This window comes from Nipponia nippon, unplaced genomic scaffold, assembly GCF_047370975.1.
Source record: "Nipponia nippon isolate SJK-2023a ecotype South Korea unplaced genomic scaffold, ASM4737097v1 scaffold_2, whole genome shotgun sequence".
In the NCBI taxonomy this organism is placed as follows: domain Eukaryota; kingdom Metazoa; phylum Chordata; class Aves; order Pelecaniformes; family Threskiornithidae; genus Nipponia; species Nipponia nippon.
Window position 1 is genome coordinate 31,802,226 of NW_028262336.1, and position 26,287 is coordinate 31,828,512.

Here is a 26,287-nt window from a genome sequence, read left to right on the forward strand (position 1 = left end):
AGATCATGTACAGAAATTCAGTCTGAAAATTAGAAGCACTTAAGCATCCCGCATGCTACAGTTTAGGTGGTTTTGACAGAATGTTTTTTCCTGCTGTATTAGAAGTCCCATTTTACTTTGCTTCAGAAAGCCCAGCTGTTCAGTATTTTGTGCTGGTTTTGACAATGCTTTTTTATTGTAACAAGAATTTTGGCAGGAAAAAAGCTTACACAATAATGTTTCTCTCAATCCAGAAACAAATCCACACAGATGAGATATCCTCTGGAAAATATTAGCACTCCTCCTACAATTTCAGAGCTCTGCACACTATTGGTGTTTCTTCTTGACGTGATTCCTTTGGTAAGGCAACCTGAAGTAAACTGCTTCAAAGTCTTAAGAAACTTAAAATCAAATAATTCATATTGTGGTTACCTAAAATGAAGATAGGCAAATTGACATACGTGTGCATATGCATGTTATGTCCTGCAAAGCATAGTTTTATGTGCTGACTTATATATGGGTACCCATGCTATTGCCTAGCAAAATAAAAATCATTTGCATTTTAAAATATGGCAATTCTATCAAAGGAATGGAAAAGTGTACCTTTTGCTTCTTGGGTAAATAATTTCCTGGGACTTCTTGATCTCTTAGTAGCTGGCTGACTGTAGTAAGATTTTTAGGGTATGATTCAGTGTTCATAATGTAGAACAAAGAAAGAAGGAATAGCACTGAAGCAAATTTGTACAGCTTAACCATTCATGAACTGACTTTATCAATCATTGATCAGTGTTCTGGACAGTTGAATAATAATAAAACTATTGTAAACAATTCTTATTTATTTTAGGAACTCTACTCTGAAGTGCAGACTCAGTATCTTCCACAGATGCTCAGTTATATGGTGCAGTCTCTCCTGGAAAATATGGAAGTATTAGGCTTACCAGAACTCACTCATGCCTTAAAGACCTGTTTTAAGGTGCTTAGCAAAGTGCAAATGCCCCCTTCCTATTTGGACATTGAGACAGGAAGTGGAAATGGGGTAGGTGTTTTTCAACTACTTATAGTTGTTGAAAATTGTTGGTGATTTTAAAATTTTAAATTTTAAAATGCTAATTCTCCTAACTTAAACCTAGATAAGAACTGCAGCAAGAAAGATTTTTGAAACTTACCTTCTTTGCCCCCTTCCAGAGCTACCTGATGCCTTTTTATTCTTACTGGGTAGTCAGTTCTGACTTGTTTGAATTATTTGTGACAGTGAAGGAGTATAGTCTTGTCTGAAACTGGGGCTATAATCGTACCTCTTGAGAAGAGTGTGATCTTAATGGTTTTGAAAAGGCACTCAGGATCATGCAGTTGCTAAAGATTCAAGTTGCCAAATCAAGCCCAGCTTCACAGCTGGTTAGGCCTGCAAGGCTTTCAATTAATATTTTAGTTTAACACAATGTGGTATTATTTGTGTGCAAGAGACCATGATAGGGAATGAGAAATAGCTGGCATAAAGCAGTCACACAAGCACAGCCTGCCAGAGTTTTGCAGTAGAACAAATATATACATTTGACTAGAAGTAATCCAACGTAAGTAATACCATTCTAGGGGTGAATTGATTTTAAGGAAACATTTCCATTTGCTAAGTATCTGTAGCTATGGATCTGTTGGTGTTTGATATGAGTCAAGGTGTCAGGATTATACAAACATTTGTTAAGGTTTAAATGCAATTGGATTGAACTGCTTACAAATAAGTGTGTCTCATGATCTTTTAAAAGTAATCTGTACCTGAAAATTGCAAATACTAGGTTTTTTTCTGTCATTGCTGTTCCCCAGGGCCTGCCACAGTTCTGCATAGTTTAAAATGATCTACGTGGTGGCACATTAACCACATTAACATTTCTGTTTCAGAGCCCAGTGAAAAAGGAAAATGTGGACATAACCTTGGAGACTAAGTCTGTGCTGCAGGATGAGGATGAGACTCCGTTCCCTCCTCTGAAGTCAGAAGACAGTGGCATTGGTCTAAGCACCTCCTCCCCAGAGCTCTCTCAGCACTTGGGGGTGCCAACTGTGACCCTTGAGAGAGATGGTGTCTGGAAGAAAGGGGGGAGCATTCAGAAGACTTTGTATTGCATTCAAGAGCTGGTTGGCAAGTTTTCCAGTAAATACATTTTTGGGGTGCAATTTCAAGAAACAAGTAATGAAAGCATCTCAGCAATGAATATGAGTAGAAAAGAGAAAAAAGAGAATGGCTACAGATTACCTGAAAGTACTAGCAAGAAAAAGAGCCCATGGGATGCAAAACAAATCACTGTACCTCAGTTTAAACAAATGCTTTCAGACTTGTTCTCAGTTCGAGGGTCACCATTCAAGAACAAGAGTTCTAATCCTCTTCCTTCTGACCACACCTCTGGTAATAAAAAGGAAAAGGAGGAAGAAGAGTGGGACTTAGAACAAGTGATGCTTGTCTTGGGACCCCTTAGAGGTGACTGCAAGGAAGCTTTTGCTGCAGCTTGTCACCTTTTGTTGGATTGTACCACATTCCCAGTCTATCTTTCAGAGGAGGAGACAGAACAGTTGTATCTCTCTCTGTTTCAGGTTCCTGGTAAGAAAAGATTCCTTTACTGGGCAACTTGAGTGTTTGAGGATGCAAATAGCAGTGTGAACTTGGCTATTTAAAAGACATGTGACCAGGGCCAGTAGTAATGCCTTTTGACAGGGCTGAAGGCAAGTTGCATGTGAATTAAAGACTTACCCGCATCAGCGTGTGGTTTGTGTCTTGCAGCTAAGGGACAATTTTTACCAAGCTTTTTAAATTCACATTCTTTTGAAAACTTTCACTACAAAACTTGTAGCTGAAGGGATGTAAAGACCTTCTGGCCTGTAGAGCCTTGTGGCATGGTTCGGGATTTTCAGGAAATCCATCCTCCCCGATGCGTGTGTGTGTGCGTCTCCCAAAAAAAAAAAAAAAAAAGATGGAAATGTAGAAAGTGTAGATGGAAAACTGGAGCTCTAAACAGTAACAGAAGCAAAAACAGCTCTTTCCCTAGCCCTCAGAATTCAAAGGAGTCTGATGTAAGCTAACATATAAGAATAATCTTGTATAATTGGAGGGCCTGTTTGTTCTGGGATTTCAAGTTCATTAGCTTTTGCACAAGCAGTTATTGGCCTGAAGGCTAGTTGACAAGATAGGTTTTATAGTGAATGGAGAGGTGGGAAACTGGAAAATTGGGTTCTCTTCCTCACCTCACTACAAATTTCTGCTGTCTTCCTTAGCAAAGCCCATCATCTACATGGGTGAGCTCTCTGCTTGACATGGACGCTTTTGCATATTTGCAGTGCCTTCCATGTGGTCAGCAATGTAGCTGAACTTAGAAGCCTTGCTTTCATAATTGTGCTTCTTTGGAATATCGTCCTAGGATTATAGAAGTTTATTTTCAAAATTCTTTTCAACTGCACACCCTGGAGAATACAGTAAGGTTTAAAGCCAAAGGGAGAGAACCTTTGATAGTGAAGGTCTGGGTTGAATGTGATACATAAGTTGTCTGATGTGGAGAAGGAAGAGTGGTCATTTTGTCGTGGTAGTAAAGCAGTTTAAACATTTGGTTTTGAAGCCAGAGGTGTGAACTCATACTTCAGACTGTCTCCAGTCAAGCCTTAATAAAACTTTATCTGATTATTCACTAAGGAGAGGCAAACATGGCTTGACTTGATGTTAGCTATATCAGTTCCTTGTGTGCTCCAATTATACGCCTCAATGCTACCCGAAAGAGCATCCTTGGATCAGCAGACCTCTGTTGTTGTTTTTGGCAATGACAGCTGGAAAACAGCAACTGTGAAAACTAGATGTGAATAAACATAAACTGGAAAGCAGAAATCCACTAGTTACTGGGTTACTGAGGTCCTGCAAGAGCTTTCTGCTGGGAGAAATAGGGAAAAGAACCTAACTTGCTTGGAAGCAAGTCCCTTCTGAAGTAAGGGACTTGATGATAGCATGACAGTTGGATTTGGGCAGTCATTTTTGTCTCTTGGTCCTGTGAGCTAGATTGAAGAATTCTTGAAAATATGATCATAACCTTGAGATTATTCAAAAACTTTTTTCTCACTTCTGAGGAGGTAGTGATGCCAGCTTCCCTCTGTGGCTGAAGTCCTTAATGACAATATGCTGTTGTGTGAATGACTGCTATGTTCAGAACGTGTCCATCTTCACACTGCTGGAGGTGATCAACCATTCCCAGTCACTGGCACTTGTGATAGAAGACAGAATGAAGCGGTACAAAGTGTCTGGCCACAACCCCTTCTTTGGAAAGCTACAGATGGTCACCCTTCCTCCCATTGCTCCTGGAGTTCTAAAGATCATCTCAGAGAAAACAGATTTCTACCAGGTGTCAATTTTCTTTTTCTTTTTTACTGCCCAACTACACTGAACCTCTAAGGACGGGGTGGGAAAGCAAATGTTATTTGCATGGATGTTTGGGGGCAGCATGTTTGTGTTACAATGACATGCTGCCGTTTTTTGCCTCCACAAGCATTTGAAAGCAATTGCATTCTTCTTCATGTGCTTCCCAACAGGATGTTCAAAAGTGGCAGGTTATTTTCAAATTGCTAGTTGTTTTTGTGCCCAAATTCCTGGGTGGTAGGTATGATTGATTTCTGACTTGAAGGGTTTGATTTCATTAGTTTGAAAGCTACACTTTAGAGAACTTTGATACCACTCTAAGTTTTCAGATAAGAGAAAATGTTGGTGGGTGAATAATAATGAAAACATTCCATCCTTCTTGTTTTGAGGAGATATATAGATAGATAGATAGATAGATAGATAGATAGATATATTTCAGAAATGCTTTCCTTCTCCTGACCATTTATTGATATTAGTGTTAGTATGAGGGCTGGTTCCAAGATCTTTTTTTTAATTACTGTGTTTCCAATTGCTGTGCCTGACACATATATAGTCTGTTAAGTTTTGAACCAGAAAATAGAAGCTGAAATGCTTTTCTTAACTTCTGGTGCACGTACATTTGATTTACCTGTCCTACTAGGGTAGGAAAGTTGCATTCCTTTAGGTCTGAGTATATGACCTGAATTCTTGCTCTTTGCTAAACTAAGACGATTTGGAAATCCTTTTTGGTAGTAGAAGGCATTTATGCAATGGAAAGCTGTTAAGTCAGGGAAGAAATGGCTTATTATTATTATTATTATTATTATTATTATTATTATTATTATTATTAAATTGTTGTTATTTTTGCCTAGAGAGTAGCCTGTGTGCTCTGGAATCAGCTGAACAAAGAGACACGGGAGCATCATATTGCCTGTGTGGAACTGTTCTACAGGCTGCACTGCTTGGCACCATCAGCAAATATCTGTGAAGACATTATCTGCCACGCACTTTTGGATCGTGATAAAGTAAGTCCTGTATTGACTGAAGCCTCTTCATCACTGTAGAGTTGTTCCAGTGCTTCCCAGACTGCCCCTAGTGCCCTTCCACCCCACGTCTTCACTCTCATGGACCCTCTGTCTTCCAGGATTCCGACAGACTCTGTCCACACCTTTACAGTTCCCTGGGATTTATTCATCATGGGACTACTGCTAAACTTAATCCCTGGATGCGAACTCTTATCAGTCAATGCTAGAGCTTTTTCAGTTTCAGCCCAAATCATGTAGTATCTAAAAACTTGCAGTTTTTCTCAGTATTTCCAAACTGACCCAGCTCCACCAAAAACTCTAGAATAATTTTATTTTGTGTTGATTTTGTAAGCTTCATATTCCAACAAAAGACTTTATTACCTTGTAAGTGTATGTCAACATAATGTTGACCTTGTGTCCACCTTAGAATTTAGTTCTCATAATAAGTAAGCTGTATTTTAAGTGAGCCAGTTATTAATTATTTTACTTGCCCAGTTTAATGACAGAACAGTCCTTTAATAGCTTACAGTACATTTGTGAGAAGTGCATTGCACAATAAAACTTAAAACAGCCACCTTCAGTCTTTGGTATTCTTTTCATATCTTTGCTCTTGCAATTTTGAAACTTAAAAGTTTGGAAATCTTTTAAAAGCTTTCAAACAAAATTACCAATAATAAACCCTATCTAATATACCAATGTCTTGCCATTTGTCATCCAGCTTTTAAACCTCCCTAACACCAAACCAAGACTAAAATGTTTATACACGAGAGTCCTGAAATACGTTTTTGGTGTATTGGCATGTCTTTTTTTTTCTCCTACAAACACTGTGGCTGTTAAGTTTTGGTTGTGAATTCATGGACACATGGCATTTTGGTTTAGTCTGTTGCAAAATAGAAAAGTGCTCTCAAACTACCTGAGAAGGATTAGCAGTCATCTACACAATAACTGTTGTTCTAGAGGTTTAAAAACTAAAACTTTACTCGGAGATACTTGCTGCAAAAAATATGTATCTATCTGTCTTGTTTCCTTGCAAAGGGGACAAGGCTGGAAGCACTGTTCAGATTCTCTGTCATGTGGCATCTGACCAGAGAGATCCAAGGCAGCAGAGTGACTTCTCACAATCGGTCCTTTGATAGGTATTTTCTATTTCCACTGGCTTAGACTTACATTTATATGTTTAACTATATCATGCTTTGTTCTGTTCTTTTTTCTGAGGTGGGAAAAAGTTCTCTGTAGAGAGAACAAAAAATGAGCAAAAGGAAGATCTTCAACTTTTGTGCACTATTACCTTTGCAAAGCACTCTGTGCATGGTGCACTTTCTTGTGTGAAGGAAGTTTCTGTAAAAATAGAAAGAGCTTCATATATTAAAAGTAGCTTGCAGACAAGTTTTTGCATAGCAGACATTTTTTTATCTTGGAGTGGGTTAGATTTTTTCCCAAAGAAAATAGAACCAGCTACTTGTGCAAAAAAAAAATTATCTTATTTTAGTTCTACTTCTTATTTATGAGATCATAACCTTTGTATAAAATGAGACAAAAGCATTAAGAGTCTTTCTAAATAAATATGTGAAAGAACTTTAAAATATGCTGCTCTTCTAGAGTGTGAGTATATGTATGGCCTTGCTTCTACAAACGCATGTGTTTTCCTGACCTCAACTCAGGAAAATGTGCATGATCAAGCTATTGTTAGCAGACACGAGCCATTGGCTGGTGCTAACTTGAACATGCACTGTGTCTGTTCCCTGCCACTATTTTGTTGTTTGCGTTAACTTTTTTAGGGATTTCAATTGTACTTCTTCGTTCTGATTTCTCCACTCAGGTCTCTGTTTGTGGTACTGGACAGTCTCAATTGTTCAGATGGCGCAATTGGTGCTGCAGCACAGGGCTGGCTGATCCGTGCTCTTTCACTTAATGATGTTGCACGGATTCTTGAACCAGTCCTGCTGCTGCTGCTTCATCCAAAGACACAGCGCACGTCCATCCACTACATCAAACAGAAAAATTCAGCAGGTAAAACTGTTCTTGGACTGAAACTGTAAGTGCTAACATAGCATTGCATACTCCTGAACACCTACTGAAGCTAGTCTCTGAAGTGCAATGGCATCCTATTACCCTGAGCTGTCTTGTATCAGTTCCATAGATTCCTCCGCATCCGAGTACCTCTAGTGATGCCTAAAACAGAGTTCAGGAGTAAGTCATGCTAGTTGAAGGCCTAATGATCATTTCTATTACAGTGGCTGCACCTACACTGTTGGTTTGGATTGCTCCCTGCTTTGCTCTGGGATCTTGTCCCACACTTCTCATTGCCATTCCCAGATGATCCACACTGCATGTGTGTTCACTGTTCAAAGGATCCCTTCTCGAGCAAAACTAGGTCTGCAACCAAATGAAATCCAGGAGCAGTTTGGTGACTGTGTCAGTCCAGGAACTGTTCCAGTAGGCAGGATGGACAGGCAAATCTCACTCTCTCCGCCCAGTCTTGCCCCAGCACACCATGCACCCTCATACCAGGTTTCTTTATTCAGAATATTTTTTGTTAATGATTCCCTCAGCATCATGTTGAAATAATCAGACAGGTTGTGAGGAATATCTTGCTGTTTAGGGCACACCACACACACACACACACACACAAATAATTCTGCTAGCTTCTAAAAATTAAGATGTCTTTGTGCAAAGAAGATCCATCTTGATTCAAGAGGGGAGCTGAGCCCTTTTGGCATATGTCTTGAGGTATCCCAAAGCTAAGATGTAGAAGCAGAGAAACATGTTTGGAATTGAAGATGACCTCCAGCCGCCCAAATTTAGGAATGTAGCAGGGTGTCTTTACCTTGACAGGCTAAATTTGACAGCTGGAGGATGTCCATTTTAAGACCTGTAATGAGAACCATTGTGAACCACATATGATCTGTGTGTCAAATGTGGAACAGACAAGTGTGACAGAGACCTGTGGGGAGCAGCTGAGGAAGACTGAGACAGGTATGGAGCCAGGGTTCACTCCAAGTGTGGAGTCCTGCAAAGGCTAGCAGTCTGTTCAGGTTTGGGATTGCTGGGAGTGGTATAGATATGAGGCGCTCTGCACCATTTGGCCAAGGTTGTTCTGCACCAAGCAGCCAAGGTTGTTCCCTGGAGCAGAGCAGGAAGACAGTGGAGTCCAGTAGTTTTGTGTAAAGAAACTTCCGTGTCATATGTCTGTCTCATTACTGTTAGCCTAGCTGTCGGCTTGCATAATTGTTTTTCTGTCTTGATTGGCAAATAGTTAGATGACAGACATTTATAGCATCCAAAGGGACCTGTTTATTAGATGCTATACAAACACAGAGCTAATGTATTTCTTCCTTGTTCCACAGCATGTAATCAAGGAAAACATTAGCTCTTAAAAAAAAAAAAAAAACAAAAAACAAAACCAACCTCCTCTGTTACTATCCTCCTCATTTCTGTCCTGATCTCAACAAACATTTTATGCTCAGGAAGCATGAAAAAAAATTGTCACATCTACGGAGTCATAGTGTAAAAGAAACAGTATGTGCTTTATGTTTTGATCCTATTCTCTTGCGCTTACAATAGGTTAGGACTGCTCTACCACTTTAAAAAAAAAAAGATCATTCTTGCCTTAACCCATTTTTTTTAGCTTCACTTGTTACAATTAATAGTAGACTAGAGCAGAGTAGCTTTTTAACCCTTTTTTTAACAACGATTTAGTCAATGTAAAGCATGTTGTGTGAAATAAACTATTATATGCTCTTTTAAAAAAAAAATAATTTTTTTTTCAGAAGATATACGTGATTGGTTTTACAAGAAAAAGGCCTCTTTGAAAGAGTCTGGCATCTCTGAGAGCAATTCCGAGGAAAACCTTCCATTGAGCCAGTTTACTACTGTGGATAGAGAAGCAATTTGGGCAGAAGTGGAAAAAGATCCAGAGAAGCCAGAGTTAAAAACTGAACAGTCTGAAAACGATGGCTCTTGTAATCCAGTAACTTCACATGAAGCAGATGGTGACCAAGATAATAGTGAGCACACAGAATCAGCAGACACCAGCACAGGCCATGACAGTGAAAATACATCCTCTTTTTCTCCTTCTCTGGAGCTGCAAGAAGTGAGCAATGAGGACAATGACAGTGCTGCAACCGATGGCAAAGAGACCACAAACCATGTGAGTTCTCTCAATGAGTTCCTTCCTGAAAGCTCCAAATCGAGTGTAGCGCTAAACCTTGTGCGTGCTGACTCTGAGAGGACTCAAGCATCAGAGTCTCTGTCAAGTGATGAAGAGGTGGACTTGGAGCTCCAGGAAATTACCCATTCTAGGTTGCTCAAGCAGCAGAAGGAAAAACAGGAGATGATTGAGGCTCTGTTCAAACACATGCTGCTATATTTGCAGCCTTATGATTCTAAGAGGGTATTGTATGCTTTTTCTGTTCTGGAGGCAGTGCTTAAAACAAACCCTAAAGAATTTATTGAAGCTGTAGCTAGTACAAGCATGGATACCAGCTCCACAGCACATTTAAATCTTATTTACAATCTCTTAGCTCGCCATCAGGAAGCTCTTGTAGGGCAGAGTTTTTATGGCAAGCTTCAGACGCAGTCCCCAACCATGTGTCCCCATTCTCTTCTAATAGAATTGCTTACTTACCTCTGTCTCAGTTTCCTGCGCTCGTATTATCCATGCTACTTGAAGGTCACACACAGAGATGTGCTTGGCAACAGAGATGTTCAGGTAAAAAGTGTGGAAGTCCTGATTAGAATGATGACCCAGCTAGCTACCATGGCAAAGGCACCAGAGAATAAGAACATAGAGTTCATACGCAATTTGCTAGGGAGATGCAAAATTCAGGAGTTTGTTCTTCTTTCTCTGTCTGCATCTATGTATACAAGTCAGAAACGGTATGAACTGCTTATGGCAGGTGGAGTTAATAAGGTTCCTGAAGAAGAACTCTTTGAAGAGAGCCTAATCAATTTTGGGCATGATCAAATCTGGAGCGAACACCCACTCCAGATTGAGTTGCTGAAGCTCTTGCAGGTATTGATTGTCTTGGAGCACCATCTTGGACAGACTCATGAGGAGCAGGAGAATCAGCCAGACCTCTCTAAGGAATGGCAGCAGGCTCTTAATTTCCAGCAGGCTATTGGTGCAATGCAATATGTCTATCCACACCCAATAACTTCACAAGGATTATTCGTCTCTGCTGTGGTTAGAGGTTTGCAACCAGAGTATGGCTATGGGATGCATCCCACTTGGGTAGGCTTAGTCACATGTTCCCTGCCTTATTTTGGGAAGTCTTTAGGCTGGACTGTGGCACCATTTGTTGTACAGATATGTAAAAACCTGGATGAGCTTGTCAAACAGTATGAAAATGAAGCTGTGAAGACATCTGCAAAAACATCTGCAAGGTAAGAAGAGTCTGCAGTGTGGGATTTGTTGTGCTGAATCTTTTTTAAGTTACTCATACTAGAGTGTAGTGCATAGTAATTTACTGGTTTAGCATTGTGGCTCCCAGAGTTTGATCCTCAAACCCTGCTGCACATGCAGGCATCTGTCCCTTGAGCCCAGGTGTGGTGGAGGTAGTATTGTTGCAACTGCAGTAAGCCTTGTTGCAAGAATGACCAGCAGCTGTGATACTTCCTGTGCCCTTCTCCCTGCCATCCGAGTAACAAGAAGTTCCCAGTTTTGAAAAAAACTAAAGATTTTGGGGGACTAAGTGGGGAGAGACACCCTGGAGAAGAAAAATACAGTGACACTGTTCAGAACAGGCAGTAAGTGAAAGGACTAGGGAAAAATAATTAGATGTGAAAGATTTATGGTCAGGTGGGGAATAATATTCTAAAAGATCTAGACAAGGAAACAGGGTTGTCCAAGCATAGTCTGTGAATGTTTTGATTTGATAGTCCTGTCTGGTCATTCCAGTATTCTTTTAACCATTGAACAGAAACAGATTTCTACTGGAATTTTTAATCAAGGGAATACCACTTGGCCTGTTAACTTTTTTTTTTCTTTTTTTTTTTTTGCCCTACAAAGCTTAACTTCTAAAAGAGAAAATGTTACACCTGATTACCCACTAACCCTTTTGGAAGGTCTGACAACCATTGGTCACTTCTGCCTTCTGGATCACCCTTACCAAACTAAAAAGGTAAGTGCTTAATGCCTACCACTCACTTGACACCTCAACACCAGTTCGTCAAAGTATGCATCCCCTTTTCATTCAGAGGTGAATATAAGTAGTAAAGCGGCACTCATATGAGAAGATAACCTTAGAGAAGCCTCATAGCACACCAAAAGAAGTGAACTAAGTAAAAGTACAAGGGAGGGGGACTGAACTTTATTTTTTTATTTGAAAACAGGAAAGTTAATTTTAAGCAGAAGATCTTCATGATGATCTTCGTCACGCAAATATTAGTCCTGTGTAGCTTGTCTACAGTTGCTCTGTCATTAACAAAGTTTTCTATTTTCTTTTGAGTTGATAACATGCTGATGTGTTCTCTATAATTTTTATTCCTATAACATTTGTCAGAAGAGGATATTATCCTAACAATTTCCTAGGCAAATCAATTCTCTCTGTGCCACAATAATGAACAGCAAATTCAGTAGACTCTAATAGCAGCAGTGTATTTCAGAAATAGAATGGTTGAATTATTTTTAAAGTTGTCATTACAAAAGTTGACTATAATTCTTCTAATTACAGAATAAGAGCAGTCACTCTGTGGTGCATAATATAATGTATTTTAATATTAATATTTTTGTTTTTTTCTAGTCATCATGTTTAGCTGAACCTGCAAACCTGAGAAATGCTAGGAATGCCATTTTGGAAGAATTGCCTCGCATTATTAATACCATGTCCCTTCTTTGGAGCATTATAAAGAGGGAAGACTCTCAAAAAAGACCAACTGACTTCTTTGGAACAACTAAAGGCTCTTCTTCAGTCTACTTTAAAGCAACCAAAGTAGGAGCTCTTTTAAACTGCTGTGTATCTCATCATCCTTGTCATCCCCTCCCTCAACAGTGTATTTTACATAGAGTTCATAGGAACAGTTTTGTCATTCCCAGAATGATACTGGGCCACAAAGAATTTCTGAAGAACTTTCATGAGCTTCAGACTTGCACAGTACCTACCTACAAAAGTAGATTTTTTTTTCCCTGTTCTTTTTGCCCATCGGCACCCTTACCTAATCTGTTTAATGTTTTGCTTTTTCTGTGAGCTCCTGTTAATAGCTGCTGTAGAGCCAACTGCCTCTGAATTGTCTGCACCTTCCGCAGACAGTAGAACATGTACCCGAAGGAGTAAAAATACTAGACTTTTCCCTTCTTCTGTGGATATTGGTTAATCATAGCAGTGGAAAATATCTGTAGGAGAAGAGAGAATATAACACAAGAAGTTATTTTTTCTATTTTGCAATCTGTTTTCCAACAAATGTGCCTTCCATCTGTAAGAAGGATACACTAACTCATAAATAAATAATCAAAACTAGTCTGACTGCCAAGTATATAAAGAGATTCTTTTGTTGTTATGTATTTTCTGAACATCTTGGGAAAAGGAAGAATGTTTTACAGACTATGAGATAGCCTTTGCCTTGCAAAGTTTAGCAGACTTTTTTTTTTTTCCCCCTCTATAGACATTAAGAACTAAAATACTGGACTTCTTGAATCCATTGACAGCACAACTTGGAATCCAGTTGATGGCAGCAATTGCAGCAGTATGGAATAGCAAGAAACCTCATAGGAATCAAAGTAAAATCAAGGTGAAACTAAATAAAGACACCCTTAGTTTCTCAGTGTAAAGGCAAATGTTACATTTATATGATCATTTCTAAAGTCTGGGCTTGTTTATAGATTCTTTGGGTTTTTTTTATATTTGACAATGTCAAGCCACTGAAAAATCTGAAATGCTCTTATTTATAAGTAATTCCACAAAGCATCAGGACTACAGTTAAACCTAAATGAGTAATCAAATGAAAAGGACAGTGTGGCAGTTTAAGTCTGATAGTAATAGCCATTTTTTATTCAATACTGGATTGTAATCTTAGGATTGCAACTTGCCAATTAAATTTTAAAGACCTTGGATCAGCTCCATTTCCAGAGAAAGGTTAGAGTTGTAGTATTCTCTGGAACTAAGCATTTATTCTGAGTAGAACACCTCTTTCTTTTCTGCTTTCATTTGAGCATAATGAAGCTGTTTTCATGAAGGTGTTGGGAGAAGATCTGTATATGACAAATTGTTGCATGCTTGGTTTAACTTGTCTAATTTATGTTTTGTGTAAGTATTGATATTTGAATAATTGCACAAAAAGCTGTTTTTTCAACTGCATGTTTTGCCTAGTACAGTGATCTGAGGGGTGTGTCTTCTGTTTTGGTTTGTTTTTTTCAGATTCTTCCAGTGGCTAGTGCATCTCAGCTTATTCTTGTGGACTTAATATGTGCACTTAACACGTTGAAAATTGACACTATATTACATCTAATCAAAGAGGTAGTCAAGAAACCATCACAAATCAAGGGCGAAGAGGTAACCGTGAAGATAATTCCATTTTCTTAATATGTTCTATTATGGATCTATTCCAATGTGTCTTCTAAATATTGTTAGAAGGAAAGTTTGTTGGGGTTTTTTGGGGTTTTTTGGGGGGGGTTTTGTTTTTTTTTTTTAAATGTGTGATTCTCTCTTGCTCCTGAATAAGTTATGTTTTTAGAATGTGAATTTCTGTGTTTTGATCCATCGATGTTGGAACCTCATGAGGTTCAACAAGGCCACGTGCAAGGTCCTGCACATGGGTCGGGGCAATCCCCAGTATCAATACAGGCTGGGGGATGAAGGGATTGAGAGCAGCCCTGCCAGGAAGGACTTGGGGGTACTGGTAGATGAAAAGCTGGACATGAGCCAGCAGCGTGCTCTCGCAGCCCAGAAAGCCAACCGTATCCTGGGCTGCATCAAAAGAAGCGTGGCCAGCAGGTGGAGGGAGGTGATTCTGCCCCTCTACTCTGCTCTGGTGAGACCCTTCCTGTGCTGCCTCCTGCTCTGGAGCCCTCAGCACAGGAAAGACATGGACCTGTTGGAGTGGGTCCAGAGGAGGGCCACAAAAATGATCAGAGGGATGGAACACCTCTGCTATGAGGAAAGGCTGAAAGGGCTGGGGCTGTTAAGCCTGGAGAAGAAAAGACTCTGGGGAGACCTTATTGCAGCCTTTCAATACTTAAAGGAGACTTACAAGAAAGATGGGGATAGTCTTTTTAGCAAGGCCTGCTGCGACAGGGCAAGGGGTAATGGTTTTAAACCAAAGGAGGGTAGATTTAGAATGAAAACAAGGAAAAAGTTTTTCACGACGTGGGTGGTGAAACACTGAAACAGGTTGCCCAGCGAGGTGGTAGATGCCCCATCCTTGGAAACATTCAAGGACAGGCTGGATGGGGCTCTGAGCAACCTGGTCTAGTTGAAGATATCCCTGCCCATTGCAGGGGGGTTGGACTAGATGACCTTTAAAGGTCCCTTCCATCCCAAAGCATTCTATGATACTATTCTATGAACGCAAGTTCTTCAGAATATTTTGCTAGAGATGCTGGTAATGGAAAGGTGTGGAGTCCTCCAGTACTGAAGATGATGACAATTTTTGTAAAGCTGCTGCAGATATACAACTCAGTGATGCATTTCTAGCTTTCTACCATTATCTGAACAGTTAAAAATACTTCACATTGAGTCTGCTATCTTCCAATAGGCTTTTAAGGAAACCAGTTTTGCTACCATGCACACCATTGTAGGAGCTTCTACAGCTCTGAATAAACTGTAGCAGATATTCCAAAGTAATGGGACTGCTTCTGAACTAGGGTCCTCTATTAAAGCTCTGATTTCCCTCGTACTGCTATATAGATAGTTTTATCATAGTTGGTCAACTGTTGGAGTACAAGTGGCTTCTAAGAAGGGTGTGTCTACCATTGAACACAAGTATTCAACAGCTTGCACCTTCTTCTTTTTCTGATGGCAAATAACTGCAGTTTTGCTTTTATTTTTCAGAAATCTTCTCTTGTAGATATTCCAGTGCTACAGTTCAGTTATGCTTTCATTCAAAGGTAATTCAGCCGTTATAAAAGAGAATTTTCTGTTTGACTCTAGTTAGGATAACAGCCAGCATCACTATCTTTTGCTTTACTTTGATCTTCGTGTCACAATGTCACAGAACACCTTTATGTAGGAAATGGTTATTGCCACTTTATTGTTAAGTAACAGACACAAAATAACTGGGCTATGACATTATGTTCCATTGTTCTGTTGATAATGCCAGTCTGAAAGCCTCATTTCATACTAACAGAGCAACATACTTCACGCATCTCATTAGCAAGATACTTAAATAATTTCTTATTGTCTTTCTCCTTATCTGTTCTGTGTTGCCAGATGAATGGAGAGAGAACTTCATTAATATTCAACAAAATTCAATAAAACTGCTATGGCTGCAGTCTGTGCTGGACCTGTAGTGGGTCAGGCAGTTGATTGGAAATATTCCTTTCATCAAAACTCTTCGTCACATACTTGGCTTTTCTTATATGGAAGTCTTGGGATATATCAGACTGTACAATATACTCTATGCAATAAGCGATGGATATAAAGTAAGCTGGCATGCAGTGGAGTGGTTAGCTAAACTTTATTCCTTTTCTTCCCCTTGAAGACCCAGTCCTCTTACAGTGCTGGCTGGCATACTGCACGTGCTGCTAGGATTTACTGCTGTATACATATTGCCTGTGCTGCTGGATATTTAAACTGTGTTGTTGGATCAGTTAGGAAGGGGCAGGATATAAAGGACTGATCTTGATGGAAGCTTTTAGGCCACCAAGTTACCCATGTATGTTGTTTTTTGTTTTTTCCTGATCTCTAACTTCGGACTTGGGTGTGTTTTGGTATTGTTTTTTTTGGCAGACTGCCTGTCTCAGCCTTGCAGGAGAACTTCCAGTCCTTATTAGGACTTCTCAAAGAGTCTGTGCAGTTGAACTTGGCTCCTCCTGGACACTTTCTTCTTCTCAGGTACTGTGTAAGAGAGAAGGCGGCTTATAGATGCATTGAGTAGACCTGTCCAATTACTAACTCAGAGTGAATTGATTTTCCCACAGTACTCTGAATGACTTTGTGACTAGGACACCTACTCTAGAAAACAAAAAAGACCAAAAAGACTTGCAGGTACAGTGTATACATATATACCTTTTAGTTCATAAATCTGGCACTGTACATCTAAGTAAAAGTGGAGATGGTCAGATCTGAATTCACCTATGCTTTTAGAATGTGTGAATGTGCATCCACACATTGTGGTTTAGGTCTGGTAAAGATGGGAGACTCAAATATGAGATACATGATGCATAGAATGTCTCTAACAAAATTTTGTCAAAAATGCATGAAATCGCAGTGGTAACAATGGACTTTTCAAAGCTGTTTTCCTTGGGTAATTTTATGATTTTTCTTAGAATTTAAATCATAACACAAGTGTGATGTCATGAGTTCATACCATATGCGTAACTATTAAAATCTCAACACTATCTAGGAAAATTAGTAGCGTAATTATCCTTGAGGCTCATAGCTGTGTTTGGCAATGTAAATGACTGTCAGCTCACCCTTTATGTAAAGAAGGGGTGGACTAGAGCAGGATTCTCTTCCTATACAGATTGTGATTTCACAAGAATAGTTTAAGCACTACCCACATGAGTGGTTTTGGCTCTGAGCCAACATAATGCTACCTATGAGATGAGACAGTGTTAGGGTTACTTTAGTGCGCCAACAGAGAAATTAAGTCTCCACTTCTGCTTCAGAGACTGGCCAGCAAAATGACAACGATGATAAAAAGACAGTTTTGCCATCTTACCATCTTATAGCCTCTTATAGCCTGTTCACAAGTGACCTCTGCTTTGCTTTGGATACTTGGGATTTGGGTTCCTTAGAGTGACCAGCTTTTCATTTCACTGGGAATTAAATATGCTGAAGTGTGACTATGCACATAGCTTGATGCTATGTCTTGCTTACCTCTAATAGAAAGACTGAAATATGAACAGATGGATTGCCATAAAATAAAACCCTGCCTCACTTAATGCTCTGCCTCACTTAATGCTCTCCAAATTTAAAAGGACTAAAAAGGAACAGTGTTCAAAAAAATAAAGGCATTGGTATGCCATTTCTGAGGGGATGAACAATTCAGATCATGTCTTTGACAGATGACAGTTAATGTGCAAAGTATGGCAGGACTGATGCCAAATTGATAGCATGTTAATGGTAATGGCTTGCATGGAAAATCATGACTAAAACCTCCATGATAAGCTAACTTAAAGTTTTTGCTGCTTCTCGTTTTCTTGCCTGTTCTTATTTGAAGTGAGCAATAGTTAGTTATCTTGAGAGCACAGATAGTTAAATCAGAGAAGTATGTATGTTTCTAAGAGATAAAAGTGCCTACTTCTGATCTTCCTGACATGTTCCATATAAAGAGGACTTTCCTGGATTGGCCAAGTGATGATAGCTTTCATCTGATGCCACATTGTCTGGTTATGTTATAGGAGGTAACCCAAAAAATCTTGGAGGCTGTAGGGACTGTTGCTGGTTCTTCTCTGGAACAGACTAGCTGGCTGAGCCGGAACTTAGAAGTGAAAGCTCAGCCTCAGATTTTACCAGATGACTTCAACATTGAAGATGTGAACGGTAATGTGGTTTTGTCTGACTTTCCACTGCTTTTTCTCTTCTGCTTAAGTTAGTGAAGAGTACAAGGTGGTTGATTATGTGTAGTTCGCATGAGAAGGGTGTAAGACAGACAAAAAGTAAAACCAAAAACATGCATTACCCTCCAATAACAATGTCAACCTAAGCGGGTTTAGTAAACATCTGCAGATTGTGTATAATACAGAGGAAAACTTATTGCAGGTGCATGCAATACATGCGACAGAACAGCATGGGGCATGGGGTATGTCATTGTGGCAACACACCCAGAAGCATTTCACTGTAATACCAATATGCAAATAACAGTTCTGTTTGGGAAGAAAATTAGCAAACAGCAAAATTTAAACATGTCTTGTCTGAAGGGAAAACTAAATTATTTTGCCTCTTTTAGATACATCAGTGGCACCGTCTTCAATGGTTTCTGCCTCTGCTCCTTCGATATACAGTGTCCAAGCTCTTTCTCTCCTTGCAGAAGTAAGTAGGAACAGTTTTGTAGTTGCTGCTTTCATCTGTGGGGTGGTGGTTTATTGATATTATTGAGCAGAGGAATACATTAGGTTTTCCTGGTAGATTAAATGGGAGCTTAAATCTTTACTGAGCCATCCCATGTGCATACACATTCTAGCCCGAAATATGGCATGCTTTCCCTTTTTGTCAGAAATACCAGCTAAAGGTTTAAAGAGACATTCTTCTCATTTTTAAGGTTCTTGCTTCTCTTTTGGACATGGTTTACCGGAGCGACGAGAAGGAGAAAGCTGTGCCATTGATTTCACGTTTGCTTTATTATGTATTTCCTTACCTACGCAACCACAGGTGACTTCTCTCTCTGCACATGTGATTTTTCTTACATCTGATTTTTTGACCACACTGTACGACTTTTGCTTTTCCTTCTTCTCAGGAGTGCTTAATAGTCCAGGGGAATTGTAAGAGTTGGAGACCTGAGATACAAAATCTCATATAAATAATTCTCTGATTTAGTCGCCAACTGTATATGACAGAGAAGTATGTTCTCCCCTTTCCGTACCATACAGTTGATCTTTTGCTCTAGAAAGAAGTCTCATTATTCTCATTAACAAGTGAAATTTTCCCCAAGGAAGGGGCAACTTTCTTTATGAGCCTTAGCCCTGTAAAGCTCCTGTGCTCAGACACCGCTGTCCTGAATCACACCCCAAAAGAGCTGCTCTCTCCATTCACTGTGGAAGACCTAGGGAGTGAGGCACAGTTAGTTAAAATAAACCTCTGGAAATACTTTTCACCACACTCTTCCTGCTGTTCACACACACACGCCTCCCAACTGGAAGAGGTAATGAGCATAACTAATAGGTATTTGGGCCAGTAAGTTTTTGTAACAATTATTTTGCAGAGGTACTCAGCTGTAGAGTCACTGAGCCTGTCAACTGTTCTAAGTTCTCTGTGCCTTAGTTTTCTGGTGATCTTACAGCTTGAATGATGAGCCATCCTCCATAGTAGGGTAATATAAAACTTCCCTTTTGGGAGGATTATCTTACATACCCAGTAAGTTTATGTTAATAATGCTACATCCCTTCTCAGCATAGACATCTAAGAGTAGTCTGTCAACCCTGCTGTACCAAATATTTGCAGCATTAGGGACATTGCCATGTTTTGCATTAAATTGTGGTTTTGTGCTTTTAGAGTGTTCTTCCAGACCATTCTTTTTCCTGTAATGGATGATCATAATTCAGGATAATACTTGGTGGCTATGTTTACATTAGCGATTTGATTAGAGCAGTAGTGTAGTTTTGAAGTGAATGTCTTGATTTGCCTCCATTCATGAAAAGCTGATTCAGTACTCCAAGCAGTTTCAGTGCATGAACTAAATTCCTTTTGGAGGAAACTAATAGAAGCTCCTGTACAAAAGTAACCCAACAGGGCTCGCTAATTCCGGACTGCACTGTCATGAGGAGATCTCGCACATACATACCAGATGTGCCAGTAGGAGGCTGTCAAACTTGGGACATCCTGAAGCTGTTCTTGTGAGCCAAGTTATCCTGCACTACTACATGCTGTCCACTGTGGGCCCTCAGCTCTTCACTGCAACTGATACCTGTCTTTCTGCTGCTTCTTCCTTACCCTTCTGTGTTCCTTCTGACATGTCACCCCTTCCTACTTTATCTGCCCTGTTGCTTTTCTGCATTGCTGAACATTATTGCTTTTATTGTCCTTTACTATCATTGCTTTTCAATTTCTGCCAATCTGACACCTACCTTTTCTGCCTGGGGGGGAAGAAAGGCAAAAAGGGAAAAATGTCACTGCTGAGTCTTTCCTGTGAAGCGGTCAAAAGTTTGTTGGTAGTCTGGATGAAGACCAGGACAGCAATTGGAGATAAGGAACAGCACAGCAGACATGTGCCCACTGCAGAAAGCTAGAAGAAATCTTCAAGTACTTGCTCACCGCCAAGCCTGCAGCCCGTTTCAGCTCAAGTCTGAGGGTCACCACGCAGCAGTATCTAGACAGATGCATGCTGTCCCTGAACCCTACAGGACGATCTGGCAGGAGCACATCCATGGACCCTTTTCATCTGCAGACTCCTTTCCATACCACAGCTGGCTTCAGGAGAGCTGTTGGTTAAAACCCAGGTATGTGTACAGATTTTCCATGCTCATTTTAATGGTGACTTTGTGAGTGAATTAATTAATGCCTTCATTTTTGGTGGAAATTAAGGTATTTGGTTCAGAGCAGCAGTGTAGCTGTATAAATCATTGCTCTGACTGCAAGGGTTACTTTGTCTTTAGAAGAAGTTGCCCTGGGACCATGAGATGTGAGATAAATCTTCCAGGTATCAGTCACCTGTGTCAGAATCTGTGGGTTCTGCCCATGGGCCTGCCTCGGGCCAGGCAGGGAGTCAGCTGTGTGCACAGCACCTGGGGGTAACTCAGCCCCCTCTGGGCTTCTGCAATAAGAAAGCAGTGCCAGTGCCTTTCCTTCCCCCACCAGGCAGCTGCAGGCTGATGGCCTGGTGCTGGCAGCATTCATTCAGAGCATGAAGCAGTCTCTAACTGAGGAGCCATGGAGTTTTGTGGTGATATTCAATTTGCTTTGCATACGAATAAGCAAAAAATATCACTGGCTGTCCCACCCTCGCCCAGGGACTGGCAGTGGGCAGCAGTAGTGCAGTCTCACCTGCGAGGCTTTGACTCCATAGGGCACAAGGCATAGTACTGCCCCTGTCCTGGTTGTGGCAGACAGCCTGCTGCAGGCACTCAGCTGGGGCCATGCCTCTCCCATGGTTGTAGGGGTAAAAGGGACACTGTCACATCTACTTACGTGTTGCTGCTGCTTACAGAGCTCTGAACCCATAGCATGTCCTAACCTTATCCAGCAAACTTCTGTTGGGGCATTCTGAGTATTGATTGCAGGTGGAGGGACAGCCCATACTGTTATGTGTGACGCTCAAGCAAACAGGCCTACGTCATTCCTCAGTCTGGGCAGGCAGGAGCGTGGCATGGAGCACATTGAGAGCACACACTGACAGGAAGCCCTCTCTGTGCTCAAAAGCCTTAACCTTGGCTGTTTGAAGAAAACCGGAGGCTAGGAGGAGGAATGCAAGAAACAATCATGTATCTTCTCAGGCACTCGGTGACTGATGGGTTTGCTCTTCTCTCCTCCACAGAGTCCTCCAAGGAGGGAGTTGTGGCAGATGTCCCTCCACCTTGTTTCCATGCTGCTGTAGGCAGGAGGCAGTATGCACCCCATGGGGTTATCTTTAAGCACCCAGAGGCCAAGACAGCGCTGCAGAGGGAGGACGATGACAGAGGCTGAAGTGGAAAGGCATCTGCAGGATGCTGAGCATGACTGACACAGCTGACGTGATAGCAAACTGGTAAAAGCCTGGGAGCAGGAGGCTCTGAAGAGGTGGGAGAAGGACAGCGCCAACAGGAGGACCAGTGAACTATCTTCCCTGGCAGTGGTGGTTGCTGGCCACTTGCTGGAAGAAGCAGGTCTGCCTGCTGCCGACCCTCTCATGGCTGATGCCCAGGAGGACAGCAGAGCCCCCATCCATGTATGCAAGTCAGGTTAGAAGGGTGAGGTGTGGTAAGAGGCATGGAGACTATAAGGCCCTCTCTTGTCCTCTCTGTTCCCACCAGCATTGTGCTAGTTAGGCCTTCTTGGCTAAATTCTGTTAATTTTGTCTCTGTATAAACCCTGTTGGCCCACAGGGAACATACATGGTTGTGTTTGTCCTCTCCTCTGTTTCCATTCTAATAAGGTACAAGCTGTATTTCCCCAGGAACTGAAACCTTTTGTTGCTTGAGCTTTGTGACAGCTGTTTCTGTTTAGCTGTAGGTGTTCCTCCCATCTGGGTTTTTGGCCTTTACTTAAAGCTCCCCTTTCTGTGTATGTTAGGTAATGGAAAGAGGCTGCGGGATAGGGCAGCAGAGCACTGGGCAGGTCACAGGACGCATCATGAAGTAGAAAGAGTGCAATATCTCCCTATACTCTGCCTAGTTTTTCAGCCAAAAGCATAGGTGTGGGAGAGATGGATGATATCCTCTGTCAGCTGAACAGTATAACCCTTTTCCCACAGGGACAGGAGGAGGGAGAGGAGAATGTTTCCTTGCTGTATGGATTTTCTTCTATCTTCCAGGGCTTTATCAGCTGGTCCTGCTTCCTCAGCCTTCCTAATGCATCTCTCCCCCTCTTTCTCCCAGTGCTATTCACAGATCTCTTAGAAAGCAATTCCTCCTTTTTCTAGCAGTTCTCTGCTAAGTGGCAGGAAGCAACCCTCTCCTTCCCTTCTCTGCTTGCCCCCAGTTCCATTTTTCTGAGTTGCAGCTGCTCCTGCTGTAGCGGGTATCAAGCTTCCCCTCCTCCTGACTGCTACCTTTCACCTAGTACGTTTTTCTGAGCAGACCAATCTATACTGAGGTGTGGGAGAGCATCAGCCACAGCTCGCGGGTCGAGGAAGGGAGTGGGGATTGTCTTGAGTGTTATTTAGGTCACAGTGAAAACCACTAGCCAGTATACAGTAAAGAGCAAAAAAGGGTATAGAGGGTCAGGGAAGATATACCCAGGCAGGCCTAAAAGGGGTGATGCGTTGAGTGTCACTGGGAAGTGAGCATTAAAGCCAGCAAGCCTCAGGGTGCAGCAGGGTTTGAAGACATTTCCATGCTCCCTCTCAAGGGGGATGGATTAAAAATGGTGCAGAGAAATTTTGGGAAGCTGTTCTTTTCTATTCATTATATTTGTGCTTTTTCCATTGTATCTATTACAATCTTTTCTGCCTACTTCACCCCTAACCAAGTCAGTCAGATTCTTGATGTATGGAGTATATGTCACTCTTGTTGACCGGGGCATATACCATCGTGCACATGCACCCAGTGCTCTCACCATTTGCAGCAGATATGGAAAACCCTGCATATAGCCACCACTGAAACTGTTCCTGGGAATGCTGGCATCATGCTGCCGTGCTTGGCCTGCTGCGAGCCAGTGGCTGCAAGCCAAATACTCGTTCAACCTCTGTCCCATGTGTGGAAATGGCACAGTCAAAATTGGCATGGATACCACTGCTGTCAGGATGTCCTTGCGAACTGGTGCAGGAGATAAATGATGACTTCTGCAATGTGAATGGAGATCTAAACACCAGGAGTCAGCCAGCTTTTTTTTCTTGCAAAGAAGATACTACCATGCCCTTTGGTCCGAGACTGATGGTTCAAAAGACATGGGCATCAGAGTCCTGTTGCTGAGATGCCTAGAGATGTCCCTTGATGGTTCTCCAGTGTCGGCCTGGCAAGGCCAGCAGTCCTTGAGATCTGTGTAGCCATAACCATAACGAGATGGTCACTGGGTAAGAATGTGGAGCCCCCATCAGGCCCATAGATGGGCTGTATGATTTTCATGTCACCAATATATGCTGCTCAGCAGCTGGACTGTAACCTCCAAGACTGTCTTCATGCCTCTGTCCTCCCCAGATTGGCAGGAGTTTGGTTACAGGGCTCCATAAAAAGGCAGTAGCCTCCCCACCCCTACCTTGAAAACACAGGGGCTGCCGAAGCTTTCTGTGAAGGTGTGGTGCAAGCTCACAACAGAAGACCTTGACAGCATCCCTTCTCAACCAAAAGTCGTGTTCCTGTCAGTCCAAGCACCACCTCCCCAACCTGAAACCTTTGTTCAGCCATAGGCAAAGCAGTGACTGTAGCAAGGATTCGTAGCAGGACACTGTTCAGCATCTGTGTCCTCAGTGAAACTGAGGTGCCAGAGGACAAGCATCAGTTCATGCAGGGTCCCACCACCTTGCTCCTACCAGCTTCGACTTGAGCCCCACACTCCTTCCCTACTGTGCCTTGCAGAGCATGGTGTCCAAATTTGGAGTGGGATGGTGCATAGGACAGCACAAGGAGAAAAAGGCTTACATGTGAGATTTTTATACAGGTGATGTTGACATGAGAACTGACACATAGGTGTTATCTGGGTGACAGATGAAGCCTACTGTGGTACCTTCTAAAGGGGTCTGCTGACAAGGATGCAAAGCTTATTGCGAACTTTTTTTCGGGGAAGTTTTGACCCACACTTGTAGTGGAGACAGGCTGTACTGTGCTGCAATACGTCTAATCTGAAAATATCTCCCCAAACCCAGTACACTAGAAATGTGAGGAGCTTCTGCACAAACTGGTTTGATGTACTGATCTCCTGCTGCTCTGAGTTACGAGCTAATGTAGACATAGCCTATTACTGAGAGTATTTGGTTAGAAGTTCTGGGGAGTCCTGGAGTTTATTTTCTGGTTACATAAACTTAACTTCAAAACATAGATATATTTATCATTATTGTTCTCTTCCCCCAGTGCCTACAACATTCCTAGTTTTCGTGCTGGTGCTCAGTTGCTCAGTTCATTGAGTGGATACGCCTATACCAAGAGAGCCTGGAAAAAAGAAGTTGTCGAGTTGTATATGGATCCAGCTTTTTTCCAGATGGACACTTCATGCACTCAGTAAGACGTGAGATTGTAGCGCTCCCAGATTTTATTCTGAATTTGCAAAGAAAGGCTTTAAAGGAGAATGGCTAATATTGGAAAGAAAATTCTGTTTAGTACTTTCTTACAGAATGTAATGTTAAAAATGGGTCTTAACAACTAATTCTACTAAATGCATTATAAGCACTGAAGTTTTCATCATACTGCAGAAGAATAAACTTGTCTCATGCTGATACACCCCTTAGTGATTAGGGAACTGCATCCAGTAGAGCTGGAGGACCTAGAATGCAGTATGTGTTAAACCAGATAGGAATCTGCAGGTTGAATATCATTTGGAAACTGTTTCCTTGTATGAAATGTTTGACGAAAATCTTTTCTGAGATGAATCCATACCAAAGCTGTCTCTGGTTATCTAATTCCTTCTATATCTTACTCAGCTGGAGATCCATTATTGATCATCTTCTAACACACGAGAAAACTATGTTTAAAGATTTGATGAGTAAGTATCAGCTACTGATAACTTATTTCTACATTAATTTGAAATCTATTTGCATTTGAGCTATTGGGTACATTTTTAATATACTAATGTATCAATAAAATGCAGACAATGCATCTGCATAATTGAGTATGTTGCCAAATTTATTCACATCTAAAAGCTGTGCTGTTAATTCTGTATTTTGGTAATGTCTAAAACACCCCATAATTATTTTTGTTCTAGAAATGCTAATGTTGGACCCTGCATTCACATTTTGCCATCATTTTAAGCTGCTGAATTGTGACCTTTTGCAGCTGTTCCCTGTTAGAAAGCAAGGAGACTTTGGCTAACTTTGCAGGTGTCTGTATACTGGCATCGAGCTGTAGGAATGTGGGGCACCAGTACGGCAAACCTTTGAGCAACGTGCTTTGACCTCTAATTCAGGCTTGAGGAGAGTGTAGAAGAAAGTGGGGGAAAGGGTGGGATAGAACCCCTTAAATTTGCATGGAGCTTCAAAAGAAAAAGCAGCTTTAGTCTCTTTTTCAGATCTTTTAAAAGAATATTTGAAGGGTTACAGTGAGAGACTATTCATAGTGCACTTTTTTAAAATAATATATATTTTTAAACTATTCTGCTTTTTCCTCAGTAAGTCTTAAAGCTCTGAGATTACTCATCTATGGATTTAGGAGACTGAAAAGAGGGGAAGATTCAGGCACATAAGGGCAGAAACAGGGATTTAAAATACTGGACAGCCTCATTGGAGCTGCAGTGCTTGTTTCGTGTAATTTTCCTGCTAGCGTGAGCAGAGCTGGATCAACACCAATTTATTATTCCAATTAGTAGACCTAAAGAGAGTTTTTCTT

The 26,287-nt window shown here is 41.2% G+C and overlaps 1 protein-coding gene across 13 annotated transcripts in view; it reads left to right on the top strand.

Annotated features, from left to right (window-relative positions):
* DOP1B (DOP1 leucine zipper like protein B) overlaps positions 1 to 26,287 on the top strand; it is a 63,100-nt gene that overhangs the window by 30,300 nt on the left and 6,513 nt on the right. For 6 of the 13 annotated variants that reach the window (XM_087758573.1, XM_087758572.1, XM_087758576.1 and 3 more), the window contains 20 exons: positions 234 to 339; positions 824 to 1,015; positions 1,873 to 2,566; positions 4,075 to 4,346; positions 5,212 to 5,364; positions 6,400 to 6,500; positions 7,184 to 7,374; positions 9,135 to 10,749; positions 11,375 to 11,486; positions 12,108 to 12,296; positions 12,967 to 13,092; positions 13,719 to 13,853; positions 15,351 to 15,406; positions 16,248 to 16,352; positions 16,439 to 16,505; positions 17,864 to 18,005; positions 18,412 to 18,494; positions 18,724 to 18,833; positions 24,821 to 24,967; positions 25,387 to 25,448. In XM_087758573.1, the coding sequence (XP_087614699.1) occupies positions 234 to 339; positions 824 to 1,015; positions 1,873 to 2,566; positions 4,075 to 4,346; positions 5,212 to 5,364; positions 6,400 to 6,500; positions 7,184 to 7,374; positions 9,135 to 10,749; positions 11,375 to 11,486; positions 12,108 to 12,296; positions 12,967 to 13,092; positions 13,719 to 13,853; positions 15,351 to 15,406; positions 16,248 to 16,352; positions 16,439 to 16,505; positions 17,864 to 18,005; positions 18,412 to 18,494; positions 18,724 to 18,833; positions 24,821 to 24,967; positions 25,387 to 25,448 (4,658 nt within the window). Of the gene's footprint in view, positions 1 to 233; positions 340 to 823; positions 1,016 to 1,872; positions 2,567 to 4,074; positions 4,347 to 5,211; positions 5,365 to 6,399; positions 6,501 to 7,183; positions 7,375 to 9,134; positions 10,750 to 11,374; positions 11,487 to 12,107; positions 12,297 to 12,966; positions 13,093 to 13,718; positions 13,854 to 15,350; positions 15,407 to 16,247; positions 16,353 to 16,438; positions 16,506 to 17,863; positions 18,006 to 18,411; positions 18,495 to 18,723; positions 18,834 to 20,266; positions 20,618 to 21,651; positions 22,007 to 24,820; positions 24,968 to 25,386; positions 25,449 to 26,287 lie in introns of those variants that run through there. The other 7 variants (XR_015704983.1, XM_087758579.1, XM_087758578.1 and 4 more) reach the window with 7 other exon arrangements.